We start from the raw sequence: 15707 nt of genomic DNA, 5'->3' as shown, positions 1-15707 counted from the left end.
TATAATCACGATAATATTTATCAAAAGCATGCATTATAATTACAAATTTACTCAAAATATTTTGTACAATATCAAAATAAAATTTGTACAATATTTTATCTGCGTAATTTCTTCAATCTGGACTTTGTGAGGGGCTTGTTTGTTGGTTGAGCCGTTGCCCACCGTTGAAAAATGCTGTCCTTGACTGATAATCCACTGTCGTGCACAATTCTCTGTTCCTGAACTTCCTTCCTTGGGATTTTGGGAATTCTGTAGCCATCAAAAGTGCCCCTTCGTTTTCCAATTTCTGGCGCCCGAAGCTCTCGAATTGGCGATAAGCATCTTGGCAATTTAAAGTCCCTGATGGTTTTGAGGATGTTCTCAACTTGATCACCCAGATTTCTTTCCTCACGAGAAATTTGAGGCTTTTCTCTGTGATAATTGGGCCTTCGACTGTGTTGCTTTGATGGCCTAGGCTTGGGAACTTCTGGTACTCGGAAGATGGCTTCACAAGGCTTGGATGTCTCAGAGGATTTAGGAGGTTTAGCAATGGTCTTCTCACTTGGTTTGTGCGATGGACGCGATGGACCAAAACATTTTGCCAGAATCTTTGATTTTTGAACCTCTATTTGGCTCGAAGACACATTATTTGTTGTAGCCGTTGTAGTTGTTGTTGCGGTTGTAGTCCCAGTAGTTCCATTGATCAATAAATTGTTCTCTTCCTGCGGTGAAGGAGTCAAGGATGGAGATGGAGTCGGAAAGTCAAACTGGAAGTCTTCAAGTGGTGGAATGGGTGGAATGTAATCATCTGCAGAAGTTGGAACCGGGAATTCTAACAGTGGTTCTAGCGGTAGAAATTCTTGAGGTGGCTGACGGCATTTCTCAATTATTGCATCCAAAAGCCCCCTTTGGGGCTCTTCTGCATGAAATTCCGCAGGAAGATCTTCCAAGCGACGCTTCAAATCCACTTCCAGAGGTATCGATTGCATCTGCTCCATCTGATCATTGCGTGGAGTTGATGAAGCCGATGAAGATGATGATGAAGACAGGTTCAAAAGATCATCGAGTAACTGCTGCGACGGCTGCGATACTGCCCTTTGCGGTTTAATTTCTTCTTTCTGGACAATTGGAGGATTACGGTGGGCACGAAAGACAAAACGTCCATTGATCTCCTCCACAGGAAACACTTCCCAACTCTCTGAACTTTCCGCAACGCGCACTTTCATTTTGGGAAATCTTTTTGAGATTCACTCTTGAATCTTCTCTTGAGAAACCAACCTGCTACTTTGATGGCTGAACACAGAATGACTGAAAAAATATTCTGAGCTCTCCAGCACGAGTCAAAAGTTTACCTGTTTATCCCTAAACCCCTTTCTAAAGGACTCTCCATGGTAATTAATTTTCAATTGCCGCGCGTGCCTAATCCTTTCTGCTTGATTTTTAATTACTTTTCACCTAAGACTTTTCACAGTAATACAGTTGAGGTAAAAATACTTGGGTTATTAATATCCAATTGTATGATCATTTAAAAATATTTTAAGCTTATAATAATTTATTTTCACTTTCTAATCACTTTGAGAGGTAAAGCAAAGATGTCTCGCCTTGCTTTACTTCGCATTTACTGTACTTTAACTCTTTCGTCTCCTTTGAGACTCTGGACACCAATGGAAAAATAATTTTTTAGACTATTTCGAATCGATAAAATTCATATTCTTGTTGATGATTACAATCTATAAGGATGTCCAAATAAGGGTATTAAAATAAAATACCCAAGTTGGTCCTGGAGGAATCAGGAGAAATCTTCTGAGCAACATGAGTATTTCAGGCATACTTGACAAAAGATACAACAAAATTCGAAAAGATCTCTAATTTACTGGAGGAATCAAGTGAAATCTTCTAACCACCTTGGATATTTTGAATATTCTTGACAAAATACAGAAGAAAATCCCAGAAGATCTGATTTCCTCTAGAAACTAGAAGAAATCGCCTGACAAACTTGAGTATTTTAGGTGTTCTTGATAAAATACAAAAGAAAATTTGTGACTTTCTGGAGGAACCAGAAGAAATCCTCTGACCAACTTGGGTATTTCGGGTGTTCTTGACAAAACGCAGTAGAAAATCCCAGACGATCTGTGATTTCCTGAAGGAACCAGAAGATATATTCTGACCGCACATTGGGTATTTTGGATGTTCTTGACTAAATGCAGAAGAAATTTCCATAAAATGTGTGATTTCCTGGAGGAACCAGGAGTAATCTTCTGACCAACATCAGTATTCCAGGCGTACTTGACAAAAAAATTCAAAATTTAAATTCATTGTTTTCCCAAAGTAACATAATATTTCTAAAAAATATGAAAATAATTGCTTCAATATTCACCCGAATTTATTTGCTTTGGAAAACAAGGACAATAATATTGGAATTTTGAGAATAATAAAAATTTTTCTTTTTGAAAATGAATTATACCTTTTTGGAAGTAAAATACTAAATTTTCAATTCCACAAAAAATTACAAGCTTATGAGCCTTATGAAAATGAACATGACATTGAGGCGGTTATTAAACTAACAAATTACTACGCATATAATGTCCCCGATATTTACAAATTTCTCTATTTATGTAATAATAAACTATTATCTATATGAAAACGAGTTTGTGTAAAAATGTATGAAATAATAGTACAAAAAAATATAAGACTAAAATTCTGAATAAAAGTATGGATCTTTTTTATTACAATATTATCTATGTTGAAGGAGATCCTTCTAATCCTCTTCATGCCTTCAATCTCATGAACACTAATCTTTCCAGTATTGAGAACTGGGCATCTTCAAATGGATTAATTTTGGCATTGAATAAATGAGCAGTAAAAAGTTAAAATTGATCAGTAACAAAAAAATTTGAAACAGTGATATTATCGTCCAAATCTTGGCAAAGGGAAAATAAAGGGCTTTTCACTCTATATGGAACAATATTAAATGTTAAATATGTAAATTAGGCCCTTTTTTGTAAAGATTTAAGTTTTTTACTAACCATAATTAGATATTTTACTGCTCATTTTTAATATTTTACTGCCCATTTAGATTTTTTTTACTGATCGTTTGTTTTTTGCCATTAATTTTGAATCCCAAAAAGTCTCAAGCCATCATCATCGCCAGAAAAACAATTACTTTGACTTCACATCCTCGGTACCTTCACGGTGAAATTATTCCTTTCGTTGATCAGGTCAAAAACCTTGGTATTATAATTTAATACAACTCTCTCTTGGTCTGATCATGCTACGTCTATTTGCCGTAAGGTCAACTATTCTCTATACACTCTCAGACGATTCCGGGACAGCACACCCTATGACACTCGCTTGATCCTCGCACGAGCGCTTCTTGTTCCTTTCTTTAATTATGGTGCAGAGCTCTTCTTTGCGGCGGATAGTGACACAATTCGTCGCCTAACCGTTGCCTTTAATAAAATGCGTATCATTACCATAAGGTCACTTTGCAGAACTCAAAATTTTTTTCTGTATTCGTTTTATTTAAATTTTTTCTGCAAAATACTTTAAATTGCATTAATTGACAATAGATTATTGTATTTTTTGGATTTTTTGACACTGCAACGGCTTTCCCATATTTCCATTGAAGAAATGCTGATTTTTATGGTTTTCCAGTGTATCAAAACCATAAGGTCACTTGTAAATAATCACATTTTCTTCTATATATATTTTTATATTTAATTTTTTCCACAAAATACTTTGATTGGATCCTATTTATGATAATTTTTTGACAGTGAAACATCTTTCTTAAATTGGAATTGAGAAAATATCAACTTTATACGTTTTTGATCGTAAAACCACGATAATGTCAATAAATTCTTTTGTAATGTTATTATTCGAGATAATTTTTATGCAAATCTTTAAAATTAGTGATTCCAACGTTTTTCTGAAGTATTTCAAGAATATGATTAGGCGGATTACTTTTATCGTACACTCTTTGTGAAGGGCATTGTACTCTTTAACTCCATTCCTGCTGACAATCGCACTTCTGCGGATACTATTCGGCTGCATTTTCAGTCTGGACCTGAGAGTAATTGACTTTACTTATTTTTCTTTATTTTTTTCTATTTTTTTCTTCTTTTCACAGTTTCTTGTCATTTTTTTGTTCCTTTCTTTTTAATTTTTTTTTTCTTTTTGAAATCGTTTTTACTTTTTCTTTTTTCTCACAACGGTAAGAGGGATGACCCTATTGTTGTGATGCAATAAATATTGTTATTGTTGTATTGTTATTATTCCTATATTTGAAACAATTGTTCCAAAAATTTGATGTCCGTGGACGAGCTAATTTTTGGAACAAATGTAACTGAAATTTTTCATCGTGCACTTGACTATTTTTGATTTTTTTGCCACGAAAGACTCATAAAAACTCGATCCTGAAACCTATTTCATATTTCACATCCCCTAAGCAAAATAATTGATTATATAAAATGAATATTTTCACTTTCTTGATTTTTTTAAAGAACTTTTTATAAATTGCAAGATTTTCAAGAATATTTTAATCGTTACAATTTGATTTTAAAAGATTTCGACATTTGCAAACAGCGCCGCCATCGGGGTAAACAAAAATTAGTTCAAAGGAAATTTCTTTCGTCAAGTAAATTGTCACTTGCCGGCGGCGCTTACACATTTTTATTGCGCTTTTCACGTGAAAAACTTCAAAAATCCGCAGATTTCTAACACTTCAGGATGTCTGATGAGTATTTCTACGGTAAGGATTATTAGATATTTGGGGAAATGTAATTTTTAGGGGATGAGCGGGAATTAGGAGAAATTTTAGGTTATGTTTGGGGTAAACAAATTTTGTTTTTCTCACCCCAAAAGGAGTCACTTTGACCAAAGCTGCTCCCACGCAGACATGGGATCCTTTTCACAACGACGAGGACAATGAGCTCAATATCGTTTATAACAAATTAATGGTGAAACAGCTCCTGCTCGGCCACGATGCCAAGGAAGATGAATACAATGTTGTCGAAGTAAGTTGTTTTCTTTTGGATTTTTTTAAGCATTTTATTGTAAATTTTTGTTAATTTTAGGTGACCACTCAGACAATTGATGATGTTATCAAGATCCCTGTTGGTGTCCTCAAAGCTGGAGAAGCCCGAAATATCTGTATGGAGTTGGAATTTGTAGCTCCGGTGATTTTCACACTTGTCAAAGGTTCTGGCCCAGTTCATATCCATGGTCATCATTTGATTGGAGAATCTAACGAGGAGACAGGCCTTTGGGATGATGGAGACACTATGGAAGAGGAAGAGGCAAAAGCCGATGAAGAGGAGAATGGAAGTGCCAGGCGAAAGCAAAAATTTCCCAGCAGCCTCAAGCAATTGACAAAGTTTGGAACTCCTGTCCCAAGAAAGAGGAAATAGAGTTGATGAAATGCCATAATCCACCACCTAAAACTCCATAACATTTCCTCCCACTTCATGTACAATGTTTCCTAATAGAAAACATTTTCATTCATATTGAAAAATTTTGTGTTTGCAAAAAATTTCCGCTGCGATTCGTCAAGTCGGCGCTGAATCTCTTTCGTTGAGTGCACTGTCAAAGTGAAAGTGAAGGCATCCAATTTTCCCAATCATTTTTATCATCTTTTTAAAAATCCGACTTTTCCACATTCATCGCTATGTCTAACGAGTTTTTCTACGGTAAGTTTTCTTTATTGTCTGTCTGGGATTGGTATTTTGGCTGAATTTGGGGAGATGAGGGTGTATTTTGTCCAGGATGCTGAATAAGATAATAGAAGCCGGCTTTTCCTGAAAATCTCAAGTTTTCATGGAATATTTGGGGATTTTTCTTTTACAAAGGGGGTTTTGGTAGCAAAAAGACTATTTTCCAGGAAATTTGATAAGGTTTACCAGCGGAAAATTGCAGATTGTGGCAAAAAAGCCTTAAATTCGGCATTGTGAGGTTATGTCATTCCGGGAAGACTGGATTTGTTTCCACAGTCTCTTTGTTTTTCAGGAACAACCCTCAAGAATGATGCCCCATCCCAGACATGGGATCCTTATCACAAGAATGAGGAAAATAGCGAGATGCTAATGCCTCATAAGCTCATTATCAAGCAAGTCCTACTGGGATATGAGGCAAAAGAAGGGGAATACAACGTTGTTGAGGTGAGTTTGAGACCCTCCCGGACACCTGAAGCAGCTTTGCTGGATTTTCCCAACTTAATTTTCCCAGGTTACCAGCCCAACAAGCCAGGATGACGTCAAGATCCCAATTGCAGTGCTGAAAGTGGGCGAAACTCGATCCATTAGCATGGAAATGGAGTTTCCGGACGCTCCCATAACATTCAAGCTGACTCAGGGCTCTGGGCCAGTTCACATTCATGGTCACCATTTGATCCGGGAGGCCGAAGCTGATCTCATGGGGGAGATGCAGGAGGGTGAGGAGGATGAAGATGGCATTGATGATGTCAAGGATGAGTATGCTGAGGAAGAGGAAGAAGCAGCTCCAACGGCAAAGAAAGCCAAGTTGTCCAATAATTCCAAGGATGGCGGCACAAACAACAAGGCAGCTCTCAAGAGCAAGAAGTAAATTTTTGCCAATCCTAAAGATTTTACAGTTATTAAGACATTTATAATTATTCCTGGAAATATTGTATTCTAAAACAAAAAAAACTTTGAAAAATAAAAACAAATGTCCTCAAAACATTCGTTAAGTTCTTCCCCCACCCCTTCAACTGTCACTTGGCCCGGCTTTGGAAAAGTTATTTTTCAACAGTGCACGTGAATTATCCTGCAAAATCCAATTTTAACACAGCCATCGCCATGTCTGACGAGTATTTCTTTGGTGAGTACCCTTCCTGGATTGTATTTAGAGCCTCCGATGGGGATATTTTGGGGATTGTTTGGGCACCAACCAAGATGGAGCCCTAAACAATTTTTGGCGTCGGAATATATGTTCAGGGACATTTTTGCAAGGAATTGGGCTGAAGATGAGCTCTGGCATGAGGTATTTCTGATCAAAAGGATTCAGTATGATCCTGGGAATGAGCACATATACCCAAATGGTCAGGTTTCAAGGAAATTGTAGTAATTTCAGGGAGAAAACTGAATTGTTTGGGGCTGGGAAAAATGAAAACAATGCCTTTTGGCTGAGATTTGTGGCAGGAAGTGTTGAAATTTAACTGTACAATCCTCCGGAGGATTTATTCAAATAGATTTGATGGATAAGAAAGGGCTATAAAGAGGATTTGGGGCAAAAGCGCAGTTTTTCTCGCTGAAATTGTGAGGTTAAGTAGCCCTTTTTGGGATGATTCTGCTGCAGGTATTACTCTGGCCGCTAATAAGAACACACACACATGGGATCCGTATGGTAACCTGGATGATACGGAATGTGTGGTGCCCAACAAGCTCCTCATTAAGCAGATTCTCCTGGATGTGACAGCCAAAGAGGGTGAATATCATGTTGTTGAGGTGAGTTTTCTTTTTTTGGAGCGAAAACCTTTCCGGATGCCTTCTAACTCGTGCCAAATCTCAAGGTGACTGCTCCCACGTGCATGGATGAGGTGAAAATCCCCATAGCTGTGCTGAAAGTGGGCGAAATGCGATCAGTTAGCATGGAACTTGAATTCCCAGATGCTCCAGTTGTGTTCAAGCTGGTTCAGGGAAGTAGTCCTGTGCACATCTTGGGGCACCATTTGATTGGTGAATCCAGCGAAGAGGAAGAAATCTGGGAGGCTGATTATTCAACGGGCGAGGAGGAGGGTGAACATGCCGAAGATGATGATAAAGAGGGTGCAGCCAGGAAAAAGAAGAAGCTCGCAAATAATTTCAATGCAAGCACAAAAGGTGTGCCGAAGAAAAAGAAGTAGATTTACGGGGATTCAGGTCTAAAACAAAATAATTAACTTCCAAAACTCACCTTTCTTTCTTTTTTCCCTTGACAACATTTCTCTATGAAGATCCTCCTTTGAATCTGTATAAGAAAATAAAATACAAAAAATAAAGATTTAATTTCAATTGGAATTAATGCAATACTTCCGGGAGTTCCGGAATCTTTCAATTTTCTTCAATTCCTCTGGGGTCGTATCCTCCAGATGTGAGAGTTTGATTTTGTGGAAAAAGCCAACTCTCCGTGTGGAACTCGCCTATTTGGTATCTACGAAATTTTCGATTGGAAATTTTCTCATCAAAAACCGGAGAGATTTCTCGAGTGGTATTCCCGGTGAGAGTTTGATTAATTTACATAGAAAATATAGCGTTTTTTTAAGTTTTAAATGGGTTTTAAATGATTATTTCAATTAATAAATACAATTTCTGTATATTTATAAAAAAAATTCAATTAAGTGTTTTTCTTAATAAACTGGGTACGCATTTCGAATTTCTTTTTATTATCTGTTTTTATTTGTCTAATTTTTTTTGAGTTTGATATCAATAATTCTCCAAATTGTTTATTATTTTAATATTATTTTGTTTCAGCTCTCGTAAATAAAAAAACGTTTGTGGCCATTTAATGATTAGATTATTAATTAAACTATTTATATTCTTAATAAATACGAAATTAAACAGATTTTTAGCAGTTTACTTGGCTGTGAACTCTTTGAAACTCTTAATTTTTGTGTTAACTAAAACCGGAGAAAAAGATCGCATAATTTATAGGGAGTTTATCAGAAAAAAGGTCTTTTTTAGTACAGTAGACTCTCTCTCAATTGGGCATTTGGGGCAAAATGTCATCCGGTTTAGCGATAGAATTGAGCGTCAAAGCCTTTGTAAATTCCACAAAAAACGCTCAATTATAAAGAATCACGATAAAATAGGAAGAACTACAGCGAATTTGAGCGAATTAGCTTCATAATTAAACGTGAAAATTGTCAACAAAATTTGTCGCCCTATTAAAAAAGAGCCGATTGAGTGAGAGTCTACTGTAAGTTGAAATTGTTAGATCTCAAGAGTCAACAAAACAAATATTTTAAACAAATATTTTTTATTTTTTATATGTACGTGTTCCTCCTTAAATTAAGAAAAAATATATTGAGTGGGATTCTTGAAATTGCATCTATATTATCTTTTTTTATTCGACATACAATCTAAGAAAAATTGTTACTTCTCTATTGAAAAACTAATTACAATATTTGAAACTCTTCCTTAGGTTAATAAAGTTTTTATTCGAGAAAATTCCTTCAAATACTCCATGCAAAATAGAAAATAAAACGGATAATGTCTAGAATTTTCCGAGAAAAACATATATCAATTTTGAATTTTACTCTTGAGTGATTGTATGTATATCAGTATCCCGTCTGACCAAGTAAGCGTGGATTATAGCCTCAATTAACCCCTATCTTTCATACCTTACTTTTAAGAAGCTCCCATACAAAATACCCCTTACTAAATATATGTGAAGGACACTGTTTTGCGTTCATGGTGGTGAGCAGCGAAACTAAGAAAATTATGTTGCCGGCCTTGTTGCTCAGCTGTAAGTGACAAGATGGAATATTTTCCAAAAGAGTTTATTTGTTTTTAAAAATCTCTCAAAGATTCTCAGTGTTTTTAGTGTTTTTATTATTAATAATAAATGTGCGTGGGTGCGTTTCGTGTAGAGAAAAGTGTCGTGGTAACTATAGACAAATTTCCAATGTTGAAATACGTGTTTTTATTTCATTTCGGGGGTATTTTTTATGAGACAATTTTTTCAGAATAGTTTTTGCTTTTCTAAAGTGTTAAATCGTTCATCCTGGTTCAATAAAACATTTCCCTATCTTTGTAGCTTTTGTCATTTGTATAAAATTCGAAGGTGAAATCAGGATGTGCATTGTGCAATTGACAGTTTCATAACACCGCCATTGATAATCCTGGGAAGATTCAGTCCTTAATTTGTGCCTACCACTCGGATCTTGCCGATGAGGGCTAAAATAGTGCCTAAAGCTGGGTGTTAATTAATGGCTCAACGCTGGGTCCCCCTTACCCTGTGTCAGACGGGATCTTATAAATTTCAAATTTTCAACGATCTTTCTATTTTTCTCAAATTGACTATTTCTTATGTGTTCTTATAGAGATAAAACCGAATTCTGAAATAATTCTGTAATAATCGAAAAATCAAAAAATCCTCAAACTCTCATTAAAATAGCGGAAGTTCGAAATGATTATCAAACATTGCGAAACTATCATGAATATTTGTCGAGGTTCTCGTTACAAAAATACTCGTCAAATCCGAAAACAATACCTAATTAACCACTAAGAAAACTTTCCTTGGCGAAAACTCGTAACCTTCATAACATTTAATATGCCTTGTCGCTTGAAAATTGGTTCTAAAAATAAAAAAAAACTACGAGAAAATGTGAAAATATTGAAAAAAATAAATAATAAGAATTCTTGCAAAATAATACTGCAAAATTGAATTGAATTGAATTGAAATTGAACGTGGTTTTTTGTTACAAAAATCTCGGAAAATTCACTTTGGCATTATTAAACAAATTTCAGAAAATTTATAAAAAACCACAAGAAAATGAGAAAAATCTTTATACGTATAAATACGTATTTATAATTGAATTGGTACAAATGCAAAGGGTTTTTTTCCTATTTTTTTTTACTGTAGTAAGAGAAATTTTGCATGAAATACCGTTGCAGACATTTAAGTGTTAAGAATAACACTTTGAATAAATCAAAGCTTATAACAATGTTATTTAATTGTTTATTCATTTATTGAACTTATAATTACTTTAGTATTCAGTTTTTTTTGCGACTAAAAAAACGTGGATGTGGAAAGTCAAATAACGATTTCCACACGAAAATGTCGCCTGATTCTCGCAGATAATATTAGTGAATACGGAAAGAAGGCAGGTGGGAAAAATAGGAGAAAATGTCACGGAGGGAAACTCGCGCAAAATCTTTTCTTACAAAGTGGAGGGTATGACCGATACGACCCCAGCGTTCCAGGCTCTTGCAAAGGATCAGTAAAAATTCTTTGATTTTTGAAATTGTTGCTCAATTTACGGTGTAAAACTCAGAGCTAAGAACTTTTTATTGTTTTTCTTCTTTTATTCCTAAGTTTACAAGATTTTTTAAGAATGCTGAAGGAAGAATTGGGAATTTTCTCTGAAAAAAGCCTCTGGTTTCTAGAAAACTGTTTTTCTTATTTTTTTTTTTTGGCGAAAAAACAGGACATTTTGAAGGTGAAAGCTTAAAAATTACATTTCTTACACTGTTTTCTTGGTTTTTCTTTTTCTCAAGTAGCACTAAATTGGCAGTTAATTAATGTATACTCTGCAAGTTTTGATACATCTTCACAACTTTTCGGTTCTTAACTATTTTCTTTTTTAAATGACTGTTAATTGAAGGTGAAATAGCAATGTTGAAAGTTCTCTCTTGTTCTGTATCTCCTTATTTTCATCCTCAAAATTTGTTTTTTTTATTGTTGCGGGAAAAATCTAATATCACACACAATACATTATCAGGGGGAAAGATGGTCTCTGTGAAATAATTTTTCAAAGAAATTGAAGGGATGGGAGAGGAATTTTCGACTCCTGCAAATCTTGAAGATTTCATCTTTAACTCGGTTTTCTCTTTTTAAATGTAAAATTTTCATCTAAAACTTCCTCCTAGATTTTTCTCTCAATTTTTGATTGCAGATGCTGACTGATAATTGTTTAAATATTTTTTTTAATTCATAGAAATTCATTTTTAATTTTTTTAAACTTTGGTAGAGGAGAGTAGGTCTGTTTTAGACAGGGGCAGTTTGAGGGTAGTAGGTTTTCTGGCCTTTAAGAATTATGCGAAAATTTTCCACTATATACACAATTATAATATTGAGCATAAAAAAATAAAAGTGTAGGGGAGGTGGGTTATATTTGCATTGGGGCACTTTTGAAATAAAGCTTTTTCTTGTTTTGAAATGGAACTGGACTTCAACATAAGCTTCACAAACCAATTGTAAAGCTAAGTTGCATTATGTTAGGGTTCAGTTCTAAGGGAAAGTACGGCGCCGTTGAAAGTGGAGTACCTTTGAAATTGGGATTTTTCACCTATTTTTAAATAAAATTTAGGCCTATCGTGATATAATTTAGCTGCACAAACATATTGAGAAGCTAAATTACATTATGAAATGACTCAGTTCCATTTAAACATAGGAGAAAATCCCAATTTTAAAGGTGCTAAACTTCCCCTTAATGTCTCAAATTACCCCAATATCGTCTCAATCTGCCCCACAAAAGGGCTACTGATCGTACAGAATTTAAAGGTTTTTCTTTTAATCAAAACGCAAAGGAACATCAATGATACTAGAGATCACATGAAACTCTTAATTTGCTGGATCTTTGGAAAAATACCAGATAACATTCGGATCATAAAGTGCTCTAACCGCTAAATAAATTAAAAATAATTTAAATAAGAGATTTAATACAATAAAAAGGGTTAAGCTAAATGGATAAATAACCCTGAAGATCGTTTAAGTTTAGATGGTAAAATAGATAAACGGAGTAGAGGAAAGCGTCCATGCTTTGCACGCTCCCAAGCTTCATAATGACTAAATTTTCCTATGATTTTCAATAAATGTTATTCATTGCACTAATATTTCAATAACTAGGGAAAAGTGATCTGTTTTTAAAATATGTTGCAGTCGCATTTATTTAGAAACATGGGAAAAATTTAATCATTATGAAGCTTGGGACTGTGCAAAGCATGAGAACTTTCCCCTAGGTAGAAACGATCGCTTGTGTAAGAAAAACTCTTCAATATGGACATAAATTTCTCAAGTGTGTAGAGGCCATTACACATAATTATCAATAATTGATAATAAGAAGTTAATAATGTGTAAGTCTCTTAGGAAAAATAAAAGAAAATTCACATTATTCGAAGATAGTCCCCGGCGAGTGGCCTTCAAAGTTGAAGCCAATTTCTTACTTTCACATACAAATGCGTATGGGAATTTTTCTGCACTCGTGATCGATATGCTAAATATTTAAAAAATGAGAAGTTTTTCCGTATTATAAGATACCTTTCCGTATGGAGGGATAAATATACTAAATTTTTGTTTAAATAAATTTTTTCCTCGGAGCACTGTGAACTGAGTCCGAGATCAATTTAGGAATTGGCTTCAAATAGCTCCATATAGCTCCATATCCAAATAGCCAACTTGCCAGGCGCTTGATTCGAAGGCATGAACGTTTGAAGGGGAAGTAATTTCCTCTATTAAGGATTTCTGGGATTGTAGTCAATTAACATTCACAACTTCTCTCTACGATACTCCTTTGAAAAGGTAAGTCTTTGTCTAACAATAAAAACACTTAGGAAAAGTCCGGTCTATTCGCGAGATTTCCTAACATTTATGATATCCATTCAAATGCCGACTGGGAATTTAAGTCTTTCCTGATCGTAAGATATTCAGCAAGTCATTTTCATTCAAACTTACGTTTTTCAAAGATTTAAACGTTTTTTTTAAGTGTTGCAAGGTTTCGCTAGATTCTTGCAAAAATAGTGTTAGATTTTTCACAGTCCTTTTACTTTACGATTATCCACAAAAAACTAAATTCTAAATAGTTCAAAAAATTTCTTGAGTATTCAAAGTCCCAAAAGACACGATGGAATTAACAAATGAGAAAACGCTATCAAAAAGATATGAAAACCAAATATGAAACCGCTCTGTCGTTAAATTACCCCACCCTCTCTTATGGCGTTATCACACTTGCACATTAAAATTTTAATGTGATTCACATTAATTGTCGCTTGTGAGCGTCCAAATATGTTATTTGTGTCTTTGAATCACTTAATATTTGGGGTTTTTTTCTATTTATTGATAAAGAAGTGGACTTGGCCTGCAAAAATAAGTTTAAATTTACCTAAAGCATAAATATTTTTCACATTAAAAAATTAAAGAGAAAATCGCATTAATTTTTCGCATTAATGCTATAAATCAATTTATATCAAATTTTTGCGGGCCAAGTCTACCTTTTTATCAACAAATAGATCAAATTTTGAATATAAAATTCAAAATTGATTCAATGACACAAATTACACATTTGGACTTTCACCAGCGACAATTAATGTGAATCATATTAAAATTTTAAAGTGCAAGTGTGATAACACAGTTAATACGGTTTTAAGAGTAGAGGTGTAGTCTATTAACAAAGATTGCTGTGATCTTTCAAAATTTGTTAGATCAATTGCCCTTAAAATACAATACCAAATCATTTTTTTTTATTTTCCATAGAAAATTCTATTCCTTAGTTGAAAAAATTATAATGGTTAAGTCATGACGATTGAGCCTTCAAAACTATCAGTTCTATTTCCAATTGCTTCGAAATCCTAAATAATAAGCAATTTTATGGGTTTTAAAAATATAGTAGTCAATAATTTGCCCTGCATATTTCATTTATTAATGGTGCTATTCCATTGAAAAACGAAAAAAGGGTATCTTTTTCCTGAACATTTTTTTGGTGCATGACTGTTCTCATGCGCTCCTGCACTATGAGTGCTTTTTTTTGTTCCCCGCCTTAAACCCTTTGCTCAGGTCTTAGGCCTTAGGCCTATTTTGACCGATATCATGTCCACTAAAAAACCTAAAAAGGATCAAACTCCACTACTATGAGTGAAAAATTGCCAGACTACCATAAATTTTATAAACTTATCGTATTTCTCTTTACAAATTTTGCAATTAATTTTAAAGGTCCAGCCACTATGAGTGCTATTCCAATAATAAATTGAGCATGCTTTTTAGCACATTACTGTTCCCAAGTACTAAAAAAAACCATGACTGTTCCCACATGTTATTTGAATGAAAATACCTATTAATTAGTAGAGATTATTACAGAGTAGTCCCGCTATAGGCCATATTTGGTTCCAGATTTGACACTTGGGTCGCACTATAGTCCATGTCATTTTTTTTAAAATTATCAACGACTTTTAGTATTAAAATTGCTCGACGGCTTCCACTTTCTTTGCGATTGTGGTACTTGTCCTCGCTCTCTTCATTATGGATCACAATTATTATAACTACTCAATAAAGTTTGCCAAAAATATTAAAATAATTAGCACAACATGCATGTCGCGTACTAAAAAACATAACCTAACTTAAAATCAGTGTTTTGAAATCAACGGTCGATGAATTTTGGACCATAGAGCGATGGCCTATAGCAGGGTTCTACTTTATGAGTAAAATTGTGTAGTTTTCGTCTATGATAATTATGAAGGAGTCGTTGCGAGGACTGCGGAAAACAGTCAAGACAGGAACAAACACAAAGAAAAGTCGATAATGCAGAAACACTCTAGAACAGTCATGTACTAAAAAAATGTTTAAGAGAAAGATTTCTCTTTTTCATTGGAATTAGCAACAGGATCCCTTTTTTTCTGTAAAAAATAATAGCAATTTTGGTCAACATCTGCAAGCAAATATTAGTTGGTGCTCGATGGAAAATGTCCAAGAAGAAAAATTGATCATTTAACACTCAGAGGTCGGATACAATTATTGTGTTGTAAATTTTTAAACTCTTCGCTAAAAATTTTTAAGGCAATTTACAGTTGATGATTTACGTCTACGCTTTTTCTTTTTTTAAATTCTCTCTATCTTATTTTTTTTTCCTACTAAGAAAGTTGAAATCATAAAACATTTCAGTCTTTACAATAAATATCCATTTTTTTTAGAAGCAAAAATTCTACGATTTCTTTTTATTAATTTAATATAGTTAGTCAATATCTTTAATGCAAAAATTCTTATACTTTTTTTCCTGTATAAAAAATTCCACTATAATTTTGCTC

The 15707-nt window shown here is 34.2% G+C and overlaps 3 protein-coding genes across 3 annotated transcripts; all 3 read left to right on the top strand.

Moving 5' to 3' along the window:
• Positions 1-4594: 4594 nt before the first annotated feature.
• On the top strand, positions 4595-5488 carry LOC129798521 (nucleoplasmin-like protein). The gene is made up of 3 exons (XM_055841723.1): positions 4595-4726; positions 4840-4991; positions 5052-5488. The coding sequence occupies exons 1-3, from the start codon at positions 4705-4707 to the stop codon at positions 5382-5384; spliced, it is 507 nt and encodes a 168-aa protein (XP_055697698.1). The 5' UTR covers positions 4595-4704; the 3' UTR covers positions 5385-5488.
• Positions 5489-5532: 44 nt separating this feature from the next.
• Positions 5533-6669, top strand: LOC129798520 (nucleoplasmin-like protein). The gene is made up of 3 exons (XM_055841721.1): positions 5533-5663; positions 5980-6131; positions 6199-6669. The coding sequence occupies exons 1-3, from the start codon at positions 5642-5644 to the stop codon at positions 6553-6555; spliced, it is 531 nt and encodes a 176-aa protein (XP_055697696.1). The 5' UTR covers positions 5533-5641; the 3' UTR covers positions 6556-6669.
• On the top strand, positions 6632-7997 carry LOC129798522 (nucleoplasmin-like protein). The gene is made up of 3 exons (XM_055841724.1): positions 6632-6810; positions 7288-7436; positions 7502-7997. The coding sequence occupies exons 1-3, from the start codon at positions 6789-6791 to the stop codon at positions 7832-7834; spliced, it is 504 nt and encodes a 167-aa protein (XP_055697699.1). The 5' UTR covers positions 6632-6788; the 3' UTR covers positions 7835-7997.
• Positions 7998-15707: the final 7710 nt, after the last annotated feature.

This window comes from Phlebotomus papatasi, chromosome 1, assembly GCF_024763615.1.
Source record: "Phlebotomus papatasi isolate M1 chromosome 1, Ppap_2.1, whole genome shotgun sequence".
Classification (NCBI taxonomy): domain Eukaryota; kingdom Metazoa; phylum Arthropoda; class Insecta; order Diptera; family Psychodidae; genus Phlebotomus; species Phlebotomus papatasi.
This window is presented reverse-complemented; position numbering and strand designations above follow the sequence as displayed.

Coding starts and splice junctions, on each gene's coding strand:
- LOC129798521 (XM_055841723.1), top strand. CDS start 4,705: ATGTCTGATGAGTATTTCTACG. Junction 4,727..4,839: donor GTCTGATGAGTATTTCTACG/GTAAGGATTATT, acceptor TCACCCCAAAAG/GAGTCACTTTGACCAAAGCT. Junction 4,992..5,051: donor ATGAATACAATGTTGTCGAA/GTAAGTTGTTTT, acceptor TGTTAATTTTAG/GTGACCACTCAGACAATTGA.
- LOC129798520 (XM_055841721.1), top strand. CDS start 5,642: ATGTCTAACGAGTTTTTCTACG. Junction 5,664..5,979: donor GTCTAACGAGTTTTTCTACG/GTAAGTTTTCTT, acceptor TTTGTTTTTCAG/GAACAACCCTCAAGAATGAT. Junction 6,132..6,198: donor GGGAATACAACGTTGTTGAG/GTGAGTTTGAGA, acceptor TAATTTTCCCAG/GTTACCAGCCCAACAAGCCA.
- LOC129798522 (XM_055841724.1), top strand. CDS start 6,789: ATGTCTGACGAGTATTTCTTTG. Junction 6,811..7,287: donor GTCTGACGAGTATTTCTTTG/GTGAGTACCCTT, acceptor ATTCTGCTGCAG/GTATTACTCTGGCCGCTAAT. Junction 7,437..7,501: donor GTGAATATCATGTTGTTGAG/GTGAGTTTTCTT, acceptor CCAAATCTCAAG/GTGACTGCTCCCACGTGCAT.